Source organism: Rattus norvegicus, chromosome 18 (genome assembly GCF_021556685.1).
Source record: "Rattus norvegicus strain SHRSP/BbbUtx chromosome 18, alternate assembly SHRSP_T2T, whole genome shotgun sequence".
Taxonomy (NCBI): domain Eukaryota; kingdom Metazoa; phylum Chordata; class Mammalia; order Rodentia; family Muridae; genus Rattus; species Rattus norvegicus.
In genome coordinates this window covers 64,020,877-64,035,988 of record NC_141551.1, presented here as the reverse complement: position 1 = coordinate 64,035,988, position 15,112 = coordinate 64,020,877, and the positions used below count along the sequence as shown (strand labels likewise).

Here is a 15,112-nt window from a genome sequence, read left to right as displayed (position 1 = left end):
CTGCTCTTCAAGAGGTCCTGAGTTCAAGTCCCAGCAACTACATGGTGGCTCACAACCATCTGTAATGGGATTCGATGCCCTCTTCTGGTGTGTCTGAGGACAGCTGCAGTGTACTCACATAAATAACAATAAGTAAATCTTTAAAAGAATTAAGCTGAACTGTGAAAGCTTATGTGTGGCTTCACTTTCCCATGTCCCAGTCTCTCCTGCAGCGTACCCCACGAGGACTCTACCTCTGCCATTGTGCACCCCCACATTTCTATCCCTACAGTGTGACCTCCCCAAGTAGCCAAAGAAAATCTTTTAAAACTGAAGTAGGTTGAATCACCCACTTTCTAAATCCCAGCGGCTTCTTCTCAACTTTAGACTAAAATCAGAAATGCTCATCATGGATTCTGCCTCATTAAACTAGTCGGTAATGTTCACCTCACACAGGTTGCGAAAGATTTAAAGATCTGATGCTGGGCATTTAAAAATGTGGTACTGGAAGATGGATGAAGCAAAGAAGTGCAGGCCGACAGGAGCCGGATGTAGATCGCTCCTGAGAGACACAGCCAGAATACAGCAAATACAGAGGCGAATGCCAGCAGCAAACCACTGAACTGAGAATAGGACCCCCATTGAAGGAATCAGAGAAAGAACTGGAAGAGCTTGAAGGGGCTCGAGACCCCATATGTACAACAATGCCAAGCAACCAGAGCTTCCAGGGACTAAGCCACTACCTAAAGACTATACATGGACTGACCGTGGACTCTGACCTCATAGGTAGCAATGAATATCCTAGTAAGAGCACCAGTGGAAGGGGAAGCCCTGGGTCCTGCTAAGACTGAACCCCCAGTGAACTAGATTGTTGGGGGGAGGGTGGCAATGGGGGGAGGGTGGGGAGGGGAACATCCATAAGGAAGGGGGGGAGGGGAATGTTTGCCCGGAAACCAGGAAAGGGAATAACACTTGAAATGTATATAAGAAATACTCAAGTTAATAAAAAAAAAATGTGGTACTGGGTATAAAATTCTGAGACTTGTATACGCTGGGCAAGCATCACTGAGTCACATCGCCAGCCCTCGCACTGTGGGGGGTGAAAGGTCCCCTAGGCAAAACCCTTAGGATAATGGTTGTAGTTAGAACAATGGTTGTAGTTAGAACATAGAGAACAACATATAAATTGTTGTTGCCTCAACAGCACATACCAGCAACAGCATTTGCTAGTTAACTACAGATCTCCAGGTTCTTTATGCTGTTAACATGGCTCCCTCCGTCTCATCTTGTTGTTCTTTGTCCCCATGGTCTCTGCTCTAGCCTTTCTCCGTCTTCTCCTCTATTTTCTTTTGCCATGGGGAAGACATTAGCCTTGAATGGGGTGGTGGGGAAAAAAATCAACACACAGGAATCCCTTGTGTGCTTCCTGCTTCCGCATGGGGAAAGGGGATGGATTTGAAGTGCAGTGGTCACAGAGCCTACCTGTCTGAGTCTCAGTCTTTAAGCCTGCCCTTCTATGCTCACAGCTGAGATGTCTCTTTTTTTCCATGGCCACTCCTTTAGCACCTTGGGGACTAGGTTATAAGAACCATGAGTCTTAGTACATGATTTCACAGTTATCTAAGTGATTTCACAAATCCGATCCCTACTCAGAATCAGAGCAACCAGAAACAATGGAGGCCCGGAGTCTACCCATCCCTACCCCGCCTCAAAACTATTACTCTAACACACATCTCCTGGCTCTGTTTTATGGGGTTTTTTCCTGTTTTTTCCAAAATGTATTTGTTCCTTTTCTTAAAACATTGGAAGGAAAAGAAAGAGAAAGAAAAGGCAAGGTGAAATAACCAGTGTTAACCTTTCAGGCAACACTTGAGCAAGCTTAGCACACTCTGACAGAGCACTGTACCAGGCTGCTCATAGCTCCACACATAGGGAACTCTTGACTGAGCTGGCCTTCTCCAAGGTCCACCATCTGCTATCCTGCTCAATTCCTGTCTTCTCAGGGCTATCTCATTTTCCCAACCAGTTCATTGTATCCACCAGAGACAGAAGTCCTTCAGATACCACAAGTAAGAAAGTTGAACTGTGTTGTCCTACATTGACACATGACTCATTCTGACGACAATGTCTCCCTTTTGTACAGTGTCACTATTGTGCGGCTCTGCTAAGGGAATAGATGCGTAAGATGTCTATGGACCACTGTGCATTAGATGCCTGTGGACCACTGTGCAGAGTCCAGAGAAAGTCACTGTATGAAAGTGTGTTTACTCATCTAACAAATTAAACTCAGGCCTACATCCTTTTCAGACCACTCATAGATAAGCATCTTTCAATTAGAGGTTAAAACATCCTTTTGTTTGTAGTTTTTTAGAAATAGCCACTTGTCTGTCCTCAGCACCTAAAAATCCAGATCCAACCAAAACTTGACGCAGTCCACGTTTCAAAATCAGGTTCAGGCTGGGTACATGACTCAGGGCACAGTTCATGTCATGCCTTTGCAGGCCCCTACTTCAAGTCGATGTGGGTGACATCAAAGGCCACCTATCCCTGAAGACCTTGTCAAACAGAAATTAACATGGCAGTCCCCAGAACTGAATGTTTTTGCTTAGAATGATGCAACTATTAATAATGCTTTTCATGGCAGTTTTAGACAGGGAAGAAAGGCAAAACATGAAGATTTGGGTTTTCTTTTTTTATCTTGGTCCAAGCCCTATAATGTGCCCTTAAGCACACAAATCCCTCTGTTCCATTGTTTGCCTTATAAAAGATGAATAATGGGGTTATTTCCTTACTCCAAATGAGGTTAATGAGTCAAATGTTCACAAGATGTCTTGAGAGGTCTACTGGTAACTTTGAAACTATTTCTTCCAGAATAATTTCCTCAAAATTCCAACTCATTAATGCCTTCCTTGAAAAATCAAGCACAATTCTAAAATGACATTTAAAAAGGGAAAAAAAGAGAAAGGCTTACAATTTCATAGTCTGCTGTGGACATGGTCAGAAACATTTCAAATAATCTTCTCTGTGTAGACCCAGGGCTACTGTCTTCATCAGATCCTTCTCTCTGTCCTCTCTAGCTCTGCCTTACCAGAAGTATGCCGTCCATTTCTAGTGACATTTACTCAAGGTTACAATAACAAGTAGCTGTCTCCCAGTGATGTGTATGTTCCGGTCTTTCCTGCTGCCAGGATCTTCTGTTTGCTCTTCCTCAAAAATTATTTTCTCCCCTCAGTCCTCTTGGCCAGAAAGATCCTACTTCAGAGCTGAAGGTAAGCATGTTTTGTACAAATTTCTCGGCTTCTCAAGTGCTCTGGACCCTGAACAGAAAAGCTAGAACTATACCTAAGAAAAAAATTACATCTCAGTGCTTCCAAATCTTAATTGTGGTTCGTCCTTCTTAAGGAAGCATCTTATTTCTTAATTAAAGTATGACAATAAAAATCTGTTACTTCTTTGTCTAACTGAAACTTTCTTCCCTACTAATGAATTTATTAATTTCTCTGCTCCTCTTTAGTATAGTCTATTAAATTATTATAAACTCGATTCAGGAATCACAGCAGGCTTTGCTAATGGAACTAGGGTTGAAATTAAGATCATTCCCTTTAAGCTCTTCCTGAATCATCCTTTTTTAGCTGCTTAACCTTTCTTTCTGCCTTTTAAAGGGGGATCGTTTTCTGCTAAAAGACCAGGGGAGGTGCCACAGGATGGCTCCCTGCTATTCTGAGCAGCTCTACCGCTAGCACACACATAAATGACTGCAGCAACTTGGGGTGCAGAATAACTAAGTTAAGGTATTCATGATTGCATGCTCCCGAAAGTGATCAACAGTTGGAACATGCATTCAGTAAAGACTCAGTATACTTGTGACTTTGCTTGACTGGCTGTCATAGAATATACAGAGTCCAAAGGGAGATGGGAATGGGAAGGGTACTCGGAGGGGCTGAGAGAAGGGCCTTGAGCAAGACCTGGAGAGAAGAGGCCTCCTTCTCTGCACTCCCAGGAGGAGCCAAAGGCTCTTATTCACCCTTTTCATGCATTGAGCAACACTGTTTACTGGATTCCTATGCACTGGCCTAATTTCAAGTTGAAGTCGGAGTGGGGCCCGGGGGAGCCCCCAGAACAAGAACATTATGTTGCTGAAACGAAGCCTCACAGCGGCTCCTGCAAAGAACGAAGTCCGTGAGGTTGCACACAGAGCGACAAACCTTTTTTGGTGGGATCCCCTCGGGCCAGGGGCAGGACAAGGGGGGAGGCAGAAACTGGGTGAGTAGCTTCAAAAGACGATTGCCTCTCAGTTGCTTCTGCGTGCCTCCTATCACAGTAAGAGATTTTACTTCTTGTGGCCTTTCGAGACAACTTAAAGCAGATTTTTTTTTTTTAAAGAACCCACTGAGACATCTCGTAATAGCTCTAGGTCTGTTTTGCATCCAGAAATTTAACTGACTTTAAAGACATCTTTCTAAGCCATGCTACGTAGCATTCCTTTTAAGTTTTGTTTTTGGTGTTTTGGGGTTTTGTTTTGGGTTTTTTTGTTTTTGTTTTTGTTTGTTTTTTGGATTTTTGGTGGGTTTTTTTGGGGGGGCGGTTTTAGTTTTGGTTTTCCTGCTTCCTGCAGTCTGGGTTTTAGACCAGCAGGGTAGGTCTCATCTCAGGGAACATTTGATAGAGCTGGCAATTTGCAGAAGTCTGAGCTCTCTCTGCCTGAAAGAAGACACAGGGCTATGTGCTCAGAAACTTTGCCCCAGTACAAGGTACAGAGAGGCACAAAAGCAAGACCTCCTGAGAGCAAGGGGGAACTAAGAGTTGGGCAGTGTGAGGGTGGGGCAGAATGGTGACCAATTGCAGTGGCATCTTCTGTTCTAGTTTCCAAGAGCCAAGCTCTTCAGTTCTTGGAACATTGGTTTTGTTTTTTTGTTTGTTTGTTTGTTTGTTTTTCCTGATTTCCACCAACTTCATATTTTTCCCATCTTTATTAACTTGAGTATTTCTTATTTACATTTCGATTGTTATTCCCCTTCCCGGTTTCCGGGCCAACATCCCCCTAACCCCTCCCCTCCCCTTCTATATGGGCTTCCCCTCCGCATCCTCCTCCCATTACCGCCCTCCCCACAACAATCACGTTCACTGGGGGTCCAGCCTTGGCAGGACCAAGGTCTTCCCCTTCCACTGGTGCTCTTACTAGGCTATTCATTGCTACCTATGAGGTCAGAATCCAGGGTCAGTCCATGTATAGTCTTTGGGTAGTGGCTTAGTCCCTGGAGGCTCTGGTTTGTTGGCATTGTTGTTCATATGGGGTCTCGAGCCCCTTCAAGCTCTTTCAGTCCTTTCTCTGATTCCTTCAACGGGGGTCCTATTCTCAGTTCAGTGGTTTGCTGCTGGCATTCACCTATGTATTTGCTGTTTTCTGGCTGTGTCTCTCAGGAGAGGTCTACATCCGGTTCCTGTCAGCCTGCACTTCTTTGCTTCATCCATCTTATCTAGTTTGGTGGCTGTATATGAATGGACATGTGGGGCAGGCTCTGAATGGGTGTTCCTTCTGCCTCTGTTCTAAACTTTGCCTCCCTATTCCCTCCCAAGGGTATTCTTCTTCCTCTTTTAAAGAAAAAGTGAAGCATTTGCATTTTGGTCATCCTTCTTGAGTTTCATGTGTTCTGTGCATTTAGGGTAATTAAAAAAGTGTTTGGCACAAAGTACCAGCAATAGGTGAAAGATATTGGTGCAAAGCAAGAACATTGCCAACGAATGAAACTTAAACAACAGTGTACTACACAAGTGATAGCCACCAAAACTTTATGAAGCCTTTAAGCCCAGCAGGAAGAAGTGCTTGATTCCAGTCAGGAAAATAACTTCAGCAGGGTGGGGAGACTCTAGCTGGCCAAGGTCAAGGACAGCCAAGGCATTAAGGAAATAGAATGGATATTTCAGTAGCCCTCCTCCCAGAAGTTCTCCAGACCCCAGTAGTACCTGGGCTCTTGGTCCATCTACCAGTACAAAGGGAGAACTTGACCAGACACTCTCATCTCTCACCCTGGTCTCCTTTCCCTGGTCTTGCTGCTCACTAAAGCTGCTGTGCCCTACCCAGTATGATCAAATACCCAAATTTTCATTCCTCTGACCGTGCAGAGAGAGAGGCTCCCCCTAAAGCCCATCTTAGGGTGTTCCCCACAGAATGCAATGGGAGGGCACTGGCTTTGGAGCAAGCAGCCATCCCTTAGGGTGGAGCTTTGGTGTAAAACCAGGAATCCTGCACCTAGCAAAAGAAGCCATAAGTCTGTTAGGATGGGATCCCTCCTTAGAGCTTCTTCTTCACTTAATAGAGTCTTGATTAATAATATCTACTACACATCTAGCTAGGTTTGGGGGCACGTGACTATGATCCTGATATTCAGAAGATCAAGGTAGGACAGCCAAATTGTAGATGGAATTGGGCCACATATCAGGACCCTGTATCAAAACAAAACCAAATCCAATCCTATTTAGAGTGTTATAGTACAGGGCTGTTTTCTATTTAGTACCATAAACCATACATAGTAAGATTAAGTAAACTCCAGTCAAGGTTGCCTCAAGGTTTAAGGGAAAAGTCTTTCTGGAGGCAACGCTTTGATCCAAAGAGAAAGCTGTCATGGGAGTTGTCAGTTTTAAGAAAGAGATATATGACGCGTTTAGGTCAAACTCAAAACACTCAGGTGGATTCAGTTTAGGACAAACACTGAAGGTGTGAGGAAAGATAGCTTGAGAAACCCCACTCTGCCTCTCTGCCTATCCAGCGGACACCAGTTCCTTGAGAGCTGAAACATCTTATGCACGGCTAAACAAAGAGTCCTTAGGCACCCTACTCATTACACCTTCCTCTCCTTCAACTAAGGCGTAGGGTCACCTGCCACAGATCAGCTTGTGCATTTTTACTGAGCAGGTGGGTTCTCCCTCAGTGTCTGGAGGGGATTAGCTCTAAGACCTGATGTGGGTACCAAAATTCATAGTCTCTCATAGAAAATGATGTTGTTTAATCTACATGTATCCCATTACACACGTTAAGTCCTGTCTAGATTACTTGCAATGGCTAAGGAAAAGGAAATGTCATTTAAGTGATTGCTAAACTCATGCTTGAGGAATGTTGACAAGAAAAAGTTTGTGCATACCCAATAGACCTAAGATTTTTTAAAGTCTATTTTTTAAAGTTACATTTAAATTTTTATCTTGTGTGTGTGTGTGTGTGTGTGTGTGTGTGTGTCAGAGAGAGAGAGAGAGAGAGAGAGAGAGAGAGAGAGAGAGAGAGAGAGGAGATTGAGAAATAAGTATTTCTGGTGCTCAGCTCTATTTTATACAGTTCATGATCTTCTGCAGGGGGGGTAGTCCTCCCCACAATCAAGATGAGTCTTCCCATATCAATTAATCTGATCAAGATAATCTCTTACAGATCATTCTAGAGTCCGTCAGGTTGACAACGTTGACTGTCACACTCAAGTAGGTATGACATATATAGTCCATCTCTTAAGGGTGAATTGTGCCCAGTGGCTTTCTTCTACTGCATGCATTCTGGGAAAGATATATAGGGGGAATAAATATACAGTGGGAAACCTAAAAACACTGTTCTATGTTGGTCATATGACCTACAACAACACTGAAGAGTTATGTTGATGGTATGTCCCTTGATAAGACGTGATGAAAATGACGGTTTACCTTGTGGTCTTCTTTCTCAAACCTTAACCTCAGTGCAATCATTAGAAAAACATTAGACAAAAAAAATACCCCAACTTTGGCAAATTCTACAAAACATTTAACCAATATTCCATTAAAATCATCAAGTTCATTTAAAGAAGGAAAAGCCTAAGAAATTTTCACAGCTAGTAGGAGCCAAATGATTTTTGCCCTTGAGTAAAGTCAAAATATTATACTAGATGAGAGATCCCAGGACAGAAATTTGTAAGCCACTGAGCAAATGTAAAATTCAGATTTTAAGTTAATAAAAATGTTGTTCCATTGGTCCATTAATTGTGATAAGTGGGTCACAGTAAGTAAAGGTGTTAATAACCAGAAATTGGGTACAGAATAAGAACTCAGTGACATAATTTTCCATAAACTCGAATTTTTTCTAAAATAAAATGTTTTAAAATACTAATAATTCTGCCAATCAACACTAACTACCAAGTTTTTTCAATATTAATGCTCAAATACACAGCTTCACCCATGCCAAGCAACCGCTCTGTAACTGAGCTCTATTCAGGCACGCACCACTAAGATCTAATGCATGTCTTCTAATTTTTTTCTGTGTTTTTTGCATAAAATAGTCACAGCCTTCTTCACTATCAGTGAGGTGCTAGAACCAGGCTCTCTAATGCATGCCAACATCCCCAGATGTTCAAGTCTTGACGTAGATGCCATCGTATTTTTTGAGAATCTATACACAGCCGCCTATACACTTTACACTGCCTCTGGATAAATTCTAATATCTAATACAGCAAAGGGGCTATGTTGGTAATTTTCATACTGTGCTGTTTAGGAATTATTGACTAGGAAACTCATGTATATGTCTAGTACAGTTGCAATTATTTTCAGTATTTTCAATCCCTAGTGGATATGGAATCTGTAAACACTATAGGCTGTGTGTGTGTGTGTGTGTGTGTGTGTGTGTGTGTGTGTGTGTGTGTGAGACACACACATCCATTCTCTATATCACTGAACTGGAATTTTTATCACATCTATCTTTTAGATCTGGTAGAGTTTATTTAATCTATCGTTGAGTAGAAATGATTTGTGTTTTAATTTTTACCTTATTATAATGATAATTAAATGAACACTACATACAAACATTTTTGTGTGTACATCATTGATTATTTCTTTAGTAACCTGGGGTCACAGTCAGCCAGGGTGTTAGGTCTTAGAGTATAATGCTCTTGCAGTATCCTGATAAGCCTGTATCTGTCACTTTCTGTGCACTTCTTGCTCTAGACGTTTAGTAAAAAATCAAATTGAGAGGCTGGAATATATCTTCAAAAGCTTTCATAGTTCTTAAACTTGATCAGAGTGTCTAACTTTGATTTGTTAGAATAATGTAGTGATCTTTGTTTGGAATGTTTCATAGATATTAGGTTTTAAAATGTACTTCCTGTGATCCTTGAACTCACTATATTACCAAGGCTGGCAATGAACTTGAGATTCTCCTATTTTCATCTCCGAGTGTTCATTAGTGGTGTTCTTTTGAGACAGGACCTCACGAGGCCAAGCTGGCCTCAGACTCTCTGTGTAGCTGAGGCTTGAACTTCACATCATCTTACCTCCACCTCCAATGGCCACAATTACAGGTGTGGGTTACCAAGCTCAATTTAGGTAGAGCTAGGGAGCAAGGAAATCACAGCTTGTAAGCACGCTAGGTAACCACTTTACCAAGTGGGCTACATCCTCAGCCCACTAAGGACGGGTTTAATTCTGGAAACAAGAAGCACTCATGAAGAATAATAGCCTTTCAAAGAGGATCGGTTTGCACGTTTTTTTAATTGTGCAAGCTGCAAATCTAATTTTTATGTTGTTTCTAAAGTTAGCTTGCTCATAATTATTTTTGTTCGCACATAGCAGTTGTGTGTGTTTACGGGAAACAATGTGACGATTTAATGCATGCACTATATTGTGTGCCCTGCTCAAACTGGGGTAATTAGCATGCGTATCAATTTAAATATTTATGGTTCCTTTGTGGTAAGAATATTCACAATCTTTATCTGGTTCTTTGGAAATATACTATTGACAATAATAATACTGATACATAGGCACCTTATCATACAATAAAATACCAGAACATAACTCTGTATCTAACTGTACACATTATAGATCACCTTGACAAAGCTCTTGTCATTCCCTATCCTAAACCACACCTCTATTACCAACTCCTCTGAGATCAACCTTTTCAGATTCTATGCGAGTGAGATTAAATACATGTATAAAATTTTAAATCTCTAGATATGTTTATGTATGCATCTAACGAAACATCTACAATCCTAGATTTCTACGCAAGTGTCTTTAGTGTTCCTTATCCCCTCCCCATATCCTTTCCTCTATTCTGTCCTTCCGTTCCCCACTCATGTACTGTTTCTTGTGCCATTATTCTCCTGTAACCTTTTATACCACTGTATTCTATCTCTCCTCTCTTGATATCTCCTCCACGGTTCATGATTTCGCTTTTTGTAACAGTTAAATAATGTTTCATTGAGTAAATGTTCTAATTTAAAAAAAAATCCATTCATCAGCTGATGGATGTCTTGGCTGTTGTGAATAGTGCCTGGATGAGCAGGTGTGTCTGTGGTGGGATTATTAGGTCAGATTATTAGGGTCATTAGAAAATATGCCCAACAGTGGTATAACCGAGTTGTGTGGTAGATATATTTCTAGTGTATAGAGCTCCCTACAGTGATGAATAAATGCCCCCTTTCCCCATACTCACACCAGCATCTGTCATCATTTGGGGTTTGTTTGTTTGTTTGTTTGTTTGTTTGTTTGTTTGATCTTAGACGTTCTGACTTGGCTAATATAAAAATTTCAATGTAGTTTTGCATGTCCATGGTGGCTAAAGATGTTGAACATTAAAAAAAAATACTTCCTCAGCCATTTGTATTTTATCTTTTGACAATTCTAGTCTAGTACCACGCCCCAATTTTTAACTGGGTTTTTTGTTTTCTTAATGTTTACGTTTTCTTCATACTAATATATGCAAACACATATTTAAAAATTAAATGGAATTATCCCAGAAAGAGGTAACAGTGACCCCTCTGGAGACCACATGGTAACTTATAGAAAGTGTCAAGACTGGATTACCTCTTTTTGACTTATTCAACAATAAGGTCCCACAGACACCCAAACATTGAAGGCTATTGCTACTGGCTAGCCTCTAAATTTGGCAACAAGATTCTATTGCTGAAAACACCATATACTTAAGTCATTAGAACATAGAAAAATCAAACTGATGCTTACCGAGAAGCTTCATCCCTACCAGATAGCTTTTGTGGTGCTATAAGGTGCTTCATATGCTACTAGAGGAGAAAATAATCATGGAACTTACCCAGATATGAATTTTACAAGATACAATAATGACCAGCACTACAGGAAATGCCTACTAGTGTAATAAGGGCATGAATGTCGTGGCAGTGACCAACCATTTTCTGATTAGATTTAAAGCCTGCTTACTGAAACTCAAATTGGCACCATTGTGCAGGTCAAGAATCTATGGCTAAACAAGTCATAGGCCCTAAGGGAGAACCTAAGACTATTACTTTGCTAAGTGGTCATGGTATTAGAGCAGCTCCTAATGGCTTATGATTATACCCAGATATTAGTGTATCTTTCAACTTTCATTGGAGAAGTTTCTGTTTGTAGTAGATGGGGATTAACGGAGACCTATGAACTGATCAAGACGCATAAAACGAGAAAGTAAAGAATGCTCATCTCTACATAGGACATCTATATCGTGCCCCCTTCTTTCAAGGCTCAGGGATCATTATAGAAGAGGGAGCAGAAAGACTGAAAGTGCCAGAGGCAATGATGGATGATAGTGCTTTTCAAACACAACAGGACGGTTGCACATATGAGCTCACAGTACTCATGACAACATTCATGAGACATGACATGCATGACACAAGCTCAAGCTAGACAAAAAGTTTTATTGCAGAGAGGGTAAGTGACACATAATGTCCCACCCCTACTTGAAGAGGGAATTAATAACTGCTTAATAATTGGTAATTAATTATTAATTAATAATTGGTAATTGATAATAAAGAGAGATGATACAATAGAAGCCCACATAGCCAAGGGTACCTGGGAAGCACAAATTTTGCTTACTGGTTGCTGTGGTTTGGGTAGGGTTGGTTTGGTTGGTTTGGTTTACATTAGTTTGGTTTGGTTTTAATTAAGAAAAAGACCCAAAGTTGTGTGGGTCTAAAGGAGAGGAAGAATCTGGGAGGAGCCAGGGAATGGGACTGAATATGATCAAAGTTCATTGTGCAAAATTCAAAGATCTCATTTTACAATGAGAAAGGAAGCAACAGATTCAACAAAAATGTTACAATTTTCTACATTGTTTATAATTTTAAAGGGTTTCTTTAGCCACGAGCCTACTTGTCAAGCTTTGGTGACAAACCACAGGGGAGAAGCATTATTGGAATTGTTCTCAGCAACATACCTGATTCTGGTCCTTCTAAGTCAGGTATGCAAATCAGCCGCTCAATATAAATAGTAATGAGGGCTGCAAATTAAGTAAATCATGAGACTTCAAGTCAGGAACTCTCTCTACACTTTATTATGGCAAAAACCACAATGGTAGAAACATCACACCACTGCCTTGAACATCAGTTCTAGGCATCCCAATTCATCAACTTGTTTACCCTACTCACCACAGTAGAGAGCAGTATGCAACCTCATTTAGAGTCCCCTACCAGTTAAAAGTATTGAAGTAAAGAGAATTAGAAGTCAAGTCGGGCGGTAGCTTTCACAACTTCCCTCAAAGCTGTCAGTAGTTTCATGTCTAATCAACTGAAACTAAAATTAACAAAAGAAGTTAGTTGATCTAAGTTGCCAAGAGAACCCCTCATTCACTCAAAGGTAATTTCAGAAAGCCCCAGCCCCAGCCCTAACAGTCACACACATTCCTTCTTTCAGCTTAGCCTGGCATACTTGCCAGCCTGCACAAACCTCTTCAGTTCTGCTCTTAGGAGCCTACACTGCCGCATTAAGATGCAGGGCACACAACTGTTAGCAGTGAGAATCGGAGCGCCTGATAAACTCACACAGCCACTCAGTACAAGGGATTCCAGTTGGTCTCCGGAAGAGCGATAAAACAGAGACCTCCAGATCACAGAGAAATTACTACACGCCTTGGTTGACTTGTCTTTGGAAAGATTCAAGGGAGCCTGAAAAGCACCAAATCCAGTTTGGGGGATGGCTAGAGGTATTGGGAATTCTTAGACATCGACGGAGATTCCAGTCACCCTGCGAGGTCCTTCCTTGTTTCCTGTTTCTTGGTCTTTGGGTCTTGCTTTTGTTTTGAGACACATTCTCTATATACTTTTTAGGCTGGTGCTGAAATCCTAAGTTCAAGAGGTCTTCCCACTTTGGTTCCTGAGTAGTTGGGACCACACATGCACATCACTAAGCCCAGGTCCTAAGAGCTTTAGAAATTGAAGTAATAACATGTACTCTCTGGCCATCTTTTAGAATGGCTCATTAAAACCCTTGTCATTAATGTCATTATTGCAGACTATATAGTCAGATGTGGCTCAGATAAGTAAAGTGAGGAAAAAGAAAGAACCCAAAGTTCTCATCAGGACCTTCAAGTTGGAGAAGATTGTGTGTATGTGTGGTTTTTTTTTTTTTCCTTTCCTTGTTTTTATCATTCTCCCATGCAAGGTCTCACCGGCACTCTAATCTATCACACACAACTCATTCATAAAGGTAAGAAGGAACAGAAAGAGGGCAGAGGACACTATTTCATTATCATCTCATGGCTCCAAATTCCACATCACTCATAGGCTGGTTAATACAAGGGTTTGCTAAAATGTTTTATTGAAATTACCACACTGTGATAGTGTTTGGAAGGAATATAGTTTTCTCAAAGATAATGCAGCTTGCTTTTGTTTTTTTTTTTAGTCATTCTCCAATATGCGTTCTTTTGTGTTCTGTTAAACCTCAGATCCTTCCGCACAAAGAAAACATTCTGAAGAGCCGATCAGGATTTCTGTAGGTCAACAGCAAGCACCATCCCCTTCTTAACCGCAAGCAAGAAAAATGAAGCACATTATCAATTCGTATGAACACACCAACAACACAGCAAGAAATAACTCTGATTGTCCTGATGTAGTTGTGCCAGAAGAGATATTTTTCACAATCTCCATCATTGGAGTTTTGGAGAACCTGATCGTCCTCCTGGCCGTGATCAAAAATAAAAATCTCCAGTCCCCCGTGTACTTTTTCATCTGCAGTTTGGCCATTTCCGACATGTTGGGCAGTCTGTATAAGATCTTGGAAAATATCCTGATCATGTTCAGAAACATGGGCTATCTCAAGCCTCGTGGCAGTTTGGAAAGTACAGCAGATGACATCATTGACTGCATGTTCGTCCTCTCTTTGCTGGGCTCGATCTTCAGCCTGTCTGTGATTGCAGCTGACCGCTACATCACCATCTTCCATGCCCTGCAATACCACAGCATTGTGACCATGCGACGCACCGTCATCACCCTAACGGTTATCTGGATGTTCTGTACAGGGAGCGGCATCACCATGGTGATCTTCTCCCACCATATCCCCACAGTGCTCACCTTCACCTCGCTATTCCCTTTGATGCTGGTTTTTATCCTGTGTCTCTACATCCACATGTTCTTACTTGCCCGCTCCCATGCTCGGAAGATCTCTACCCTTCCTAGAGCCAACATGAAGGGTGCCATGACATTGACCATCCTTCTTGGAGTCTTCATCTTCTGTTGGGCTCCCTTTGTGCTCCATGTTCTCTTAATGACCTTCTGCCCAAATAACCCTTACTGTGTTTGCTACATGTCTCTCTTCCAGGTCAATGGCATGTTGATTATGTGCAACGCAGTTATTGATCCCTTTATATATGCCTTTCGGAGCCCAGAGCTCAGAGAGGCATTCAAAAAGATGCTCTTCTGCAACAGATATTAGTAGAGCTTTTGATCCCTGCTTTGAGTGTTGTAAAGGAACCAAGTAACACAGCACTCAGACAAACACCAGTGATTCTTCTGACCAGCCTTTCCTTCTTTAACAGATGTAGATGATCCCACTGACTAGTATTTCCCATAGCTGCCTTTCTCATTAACACAGTCTTACTGTACCTGCAAACTTTATATTATATATGGAGAGATGAAATGATCTGCTAAAAAGGATGGTTTACAAAGTATACATAGCAATACAAATGTGAGGACTTTGGGCTAAGCAAATATTTGTTCTTCTGTGGGTACCTGACAACACTGTCATGGGAGGCATTTCCAAGCAGGAAGCCATGGTAACCAATTCTCTAGAAATTAAAAGTCTTTTGTAAATGTCTAACTACTATATGTGTTCGTTAGATTTCCATTTAGTAGCAAATACATGCAATGACGCAACTTTGAAAGAGGAAACATTTATTTTGGTGCCCAGGTTC

The 15,112-nt window shown here is 41.4% G+C and overlaps 2 protein-coding genes across 9 annotated transcripts in view; one reads left to right on the top strand and one right to left on the bottom strand.

The window, feature by feature from the left end:
• Positions 1 to 15,112, bottom strand: part of LOC102548061 (uncharacterized) — a 169,261-nt gene that overhangs the window by 135,159 nt on the left and 18,990 nt on the right. The gene's annotated exons all lie outside the window — the stretch shown is intronic.
• On the top strand, positions 2,919 to 15,015 carry Mc2r (melanocortin 2 receptor). 8 transcript variants are annotated; one of them, XM_087592252.1, is made up of 4 exons: positions 4,072 to 4,242; positions 7,397 to 7,443; positions 12,056 to 12,166; positions 13,649 to 15,015. In XM_087592252.1, exon 4 carries the CDS (start codon positions 13,744 to 13,746, stop codon positions 14,632 to 14,634), a length of 891 nt encoding a protein of 296 aa, XP_087448378.1. In that variant the 5' UTR covers positions 4,072 to 4,242; positions 7,397 to 7,443; positions 12,056 to 12,166; positions 13,649 to 13,743; the 3' UTR covers positions 14,635 to 15,015. The 8 variants fall into 8 exon arrangements, with proteins under 8 accessions (XP_087448379.1, XP_087448372.1, XP_087448373.1 ...); XM_087592247.1 differs by lacking the exon at positions 12,056 to 12,166 and having other exon boundaries at positions 4,002 to 4,242; positions 7,397 to 7,447; XM_087592249.1 differs by lacking the exon at positions 12,056 to 12,166 and having other exon boundaries at positions 4,025 to 4,242; positions 13,606 to 15,015.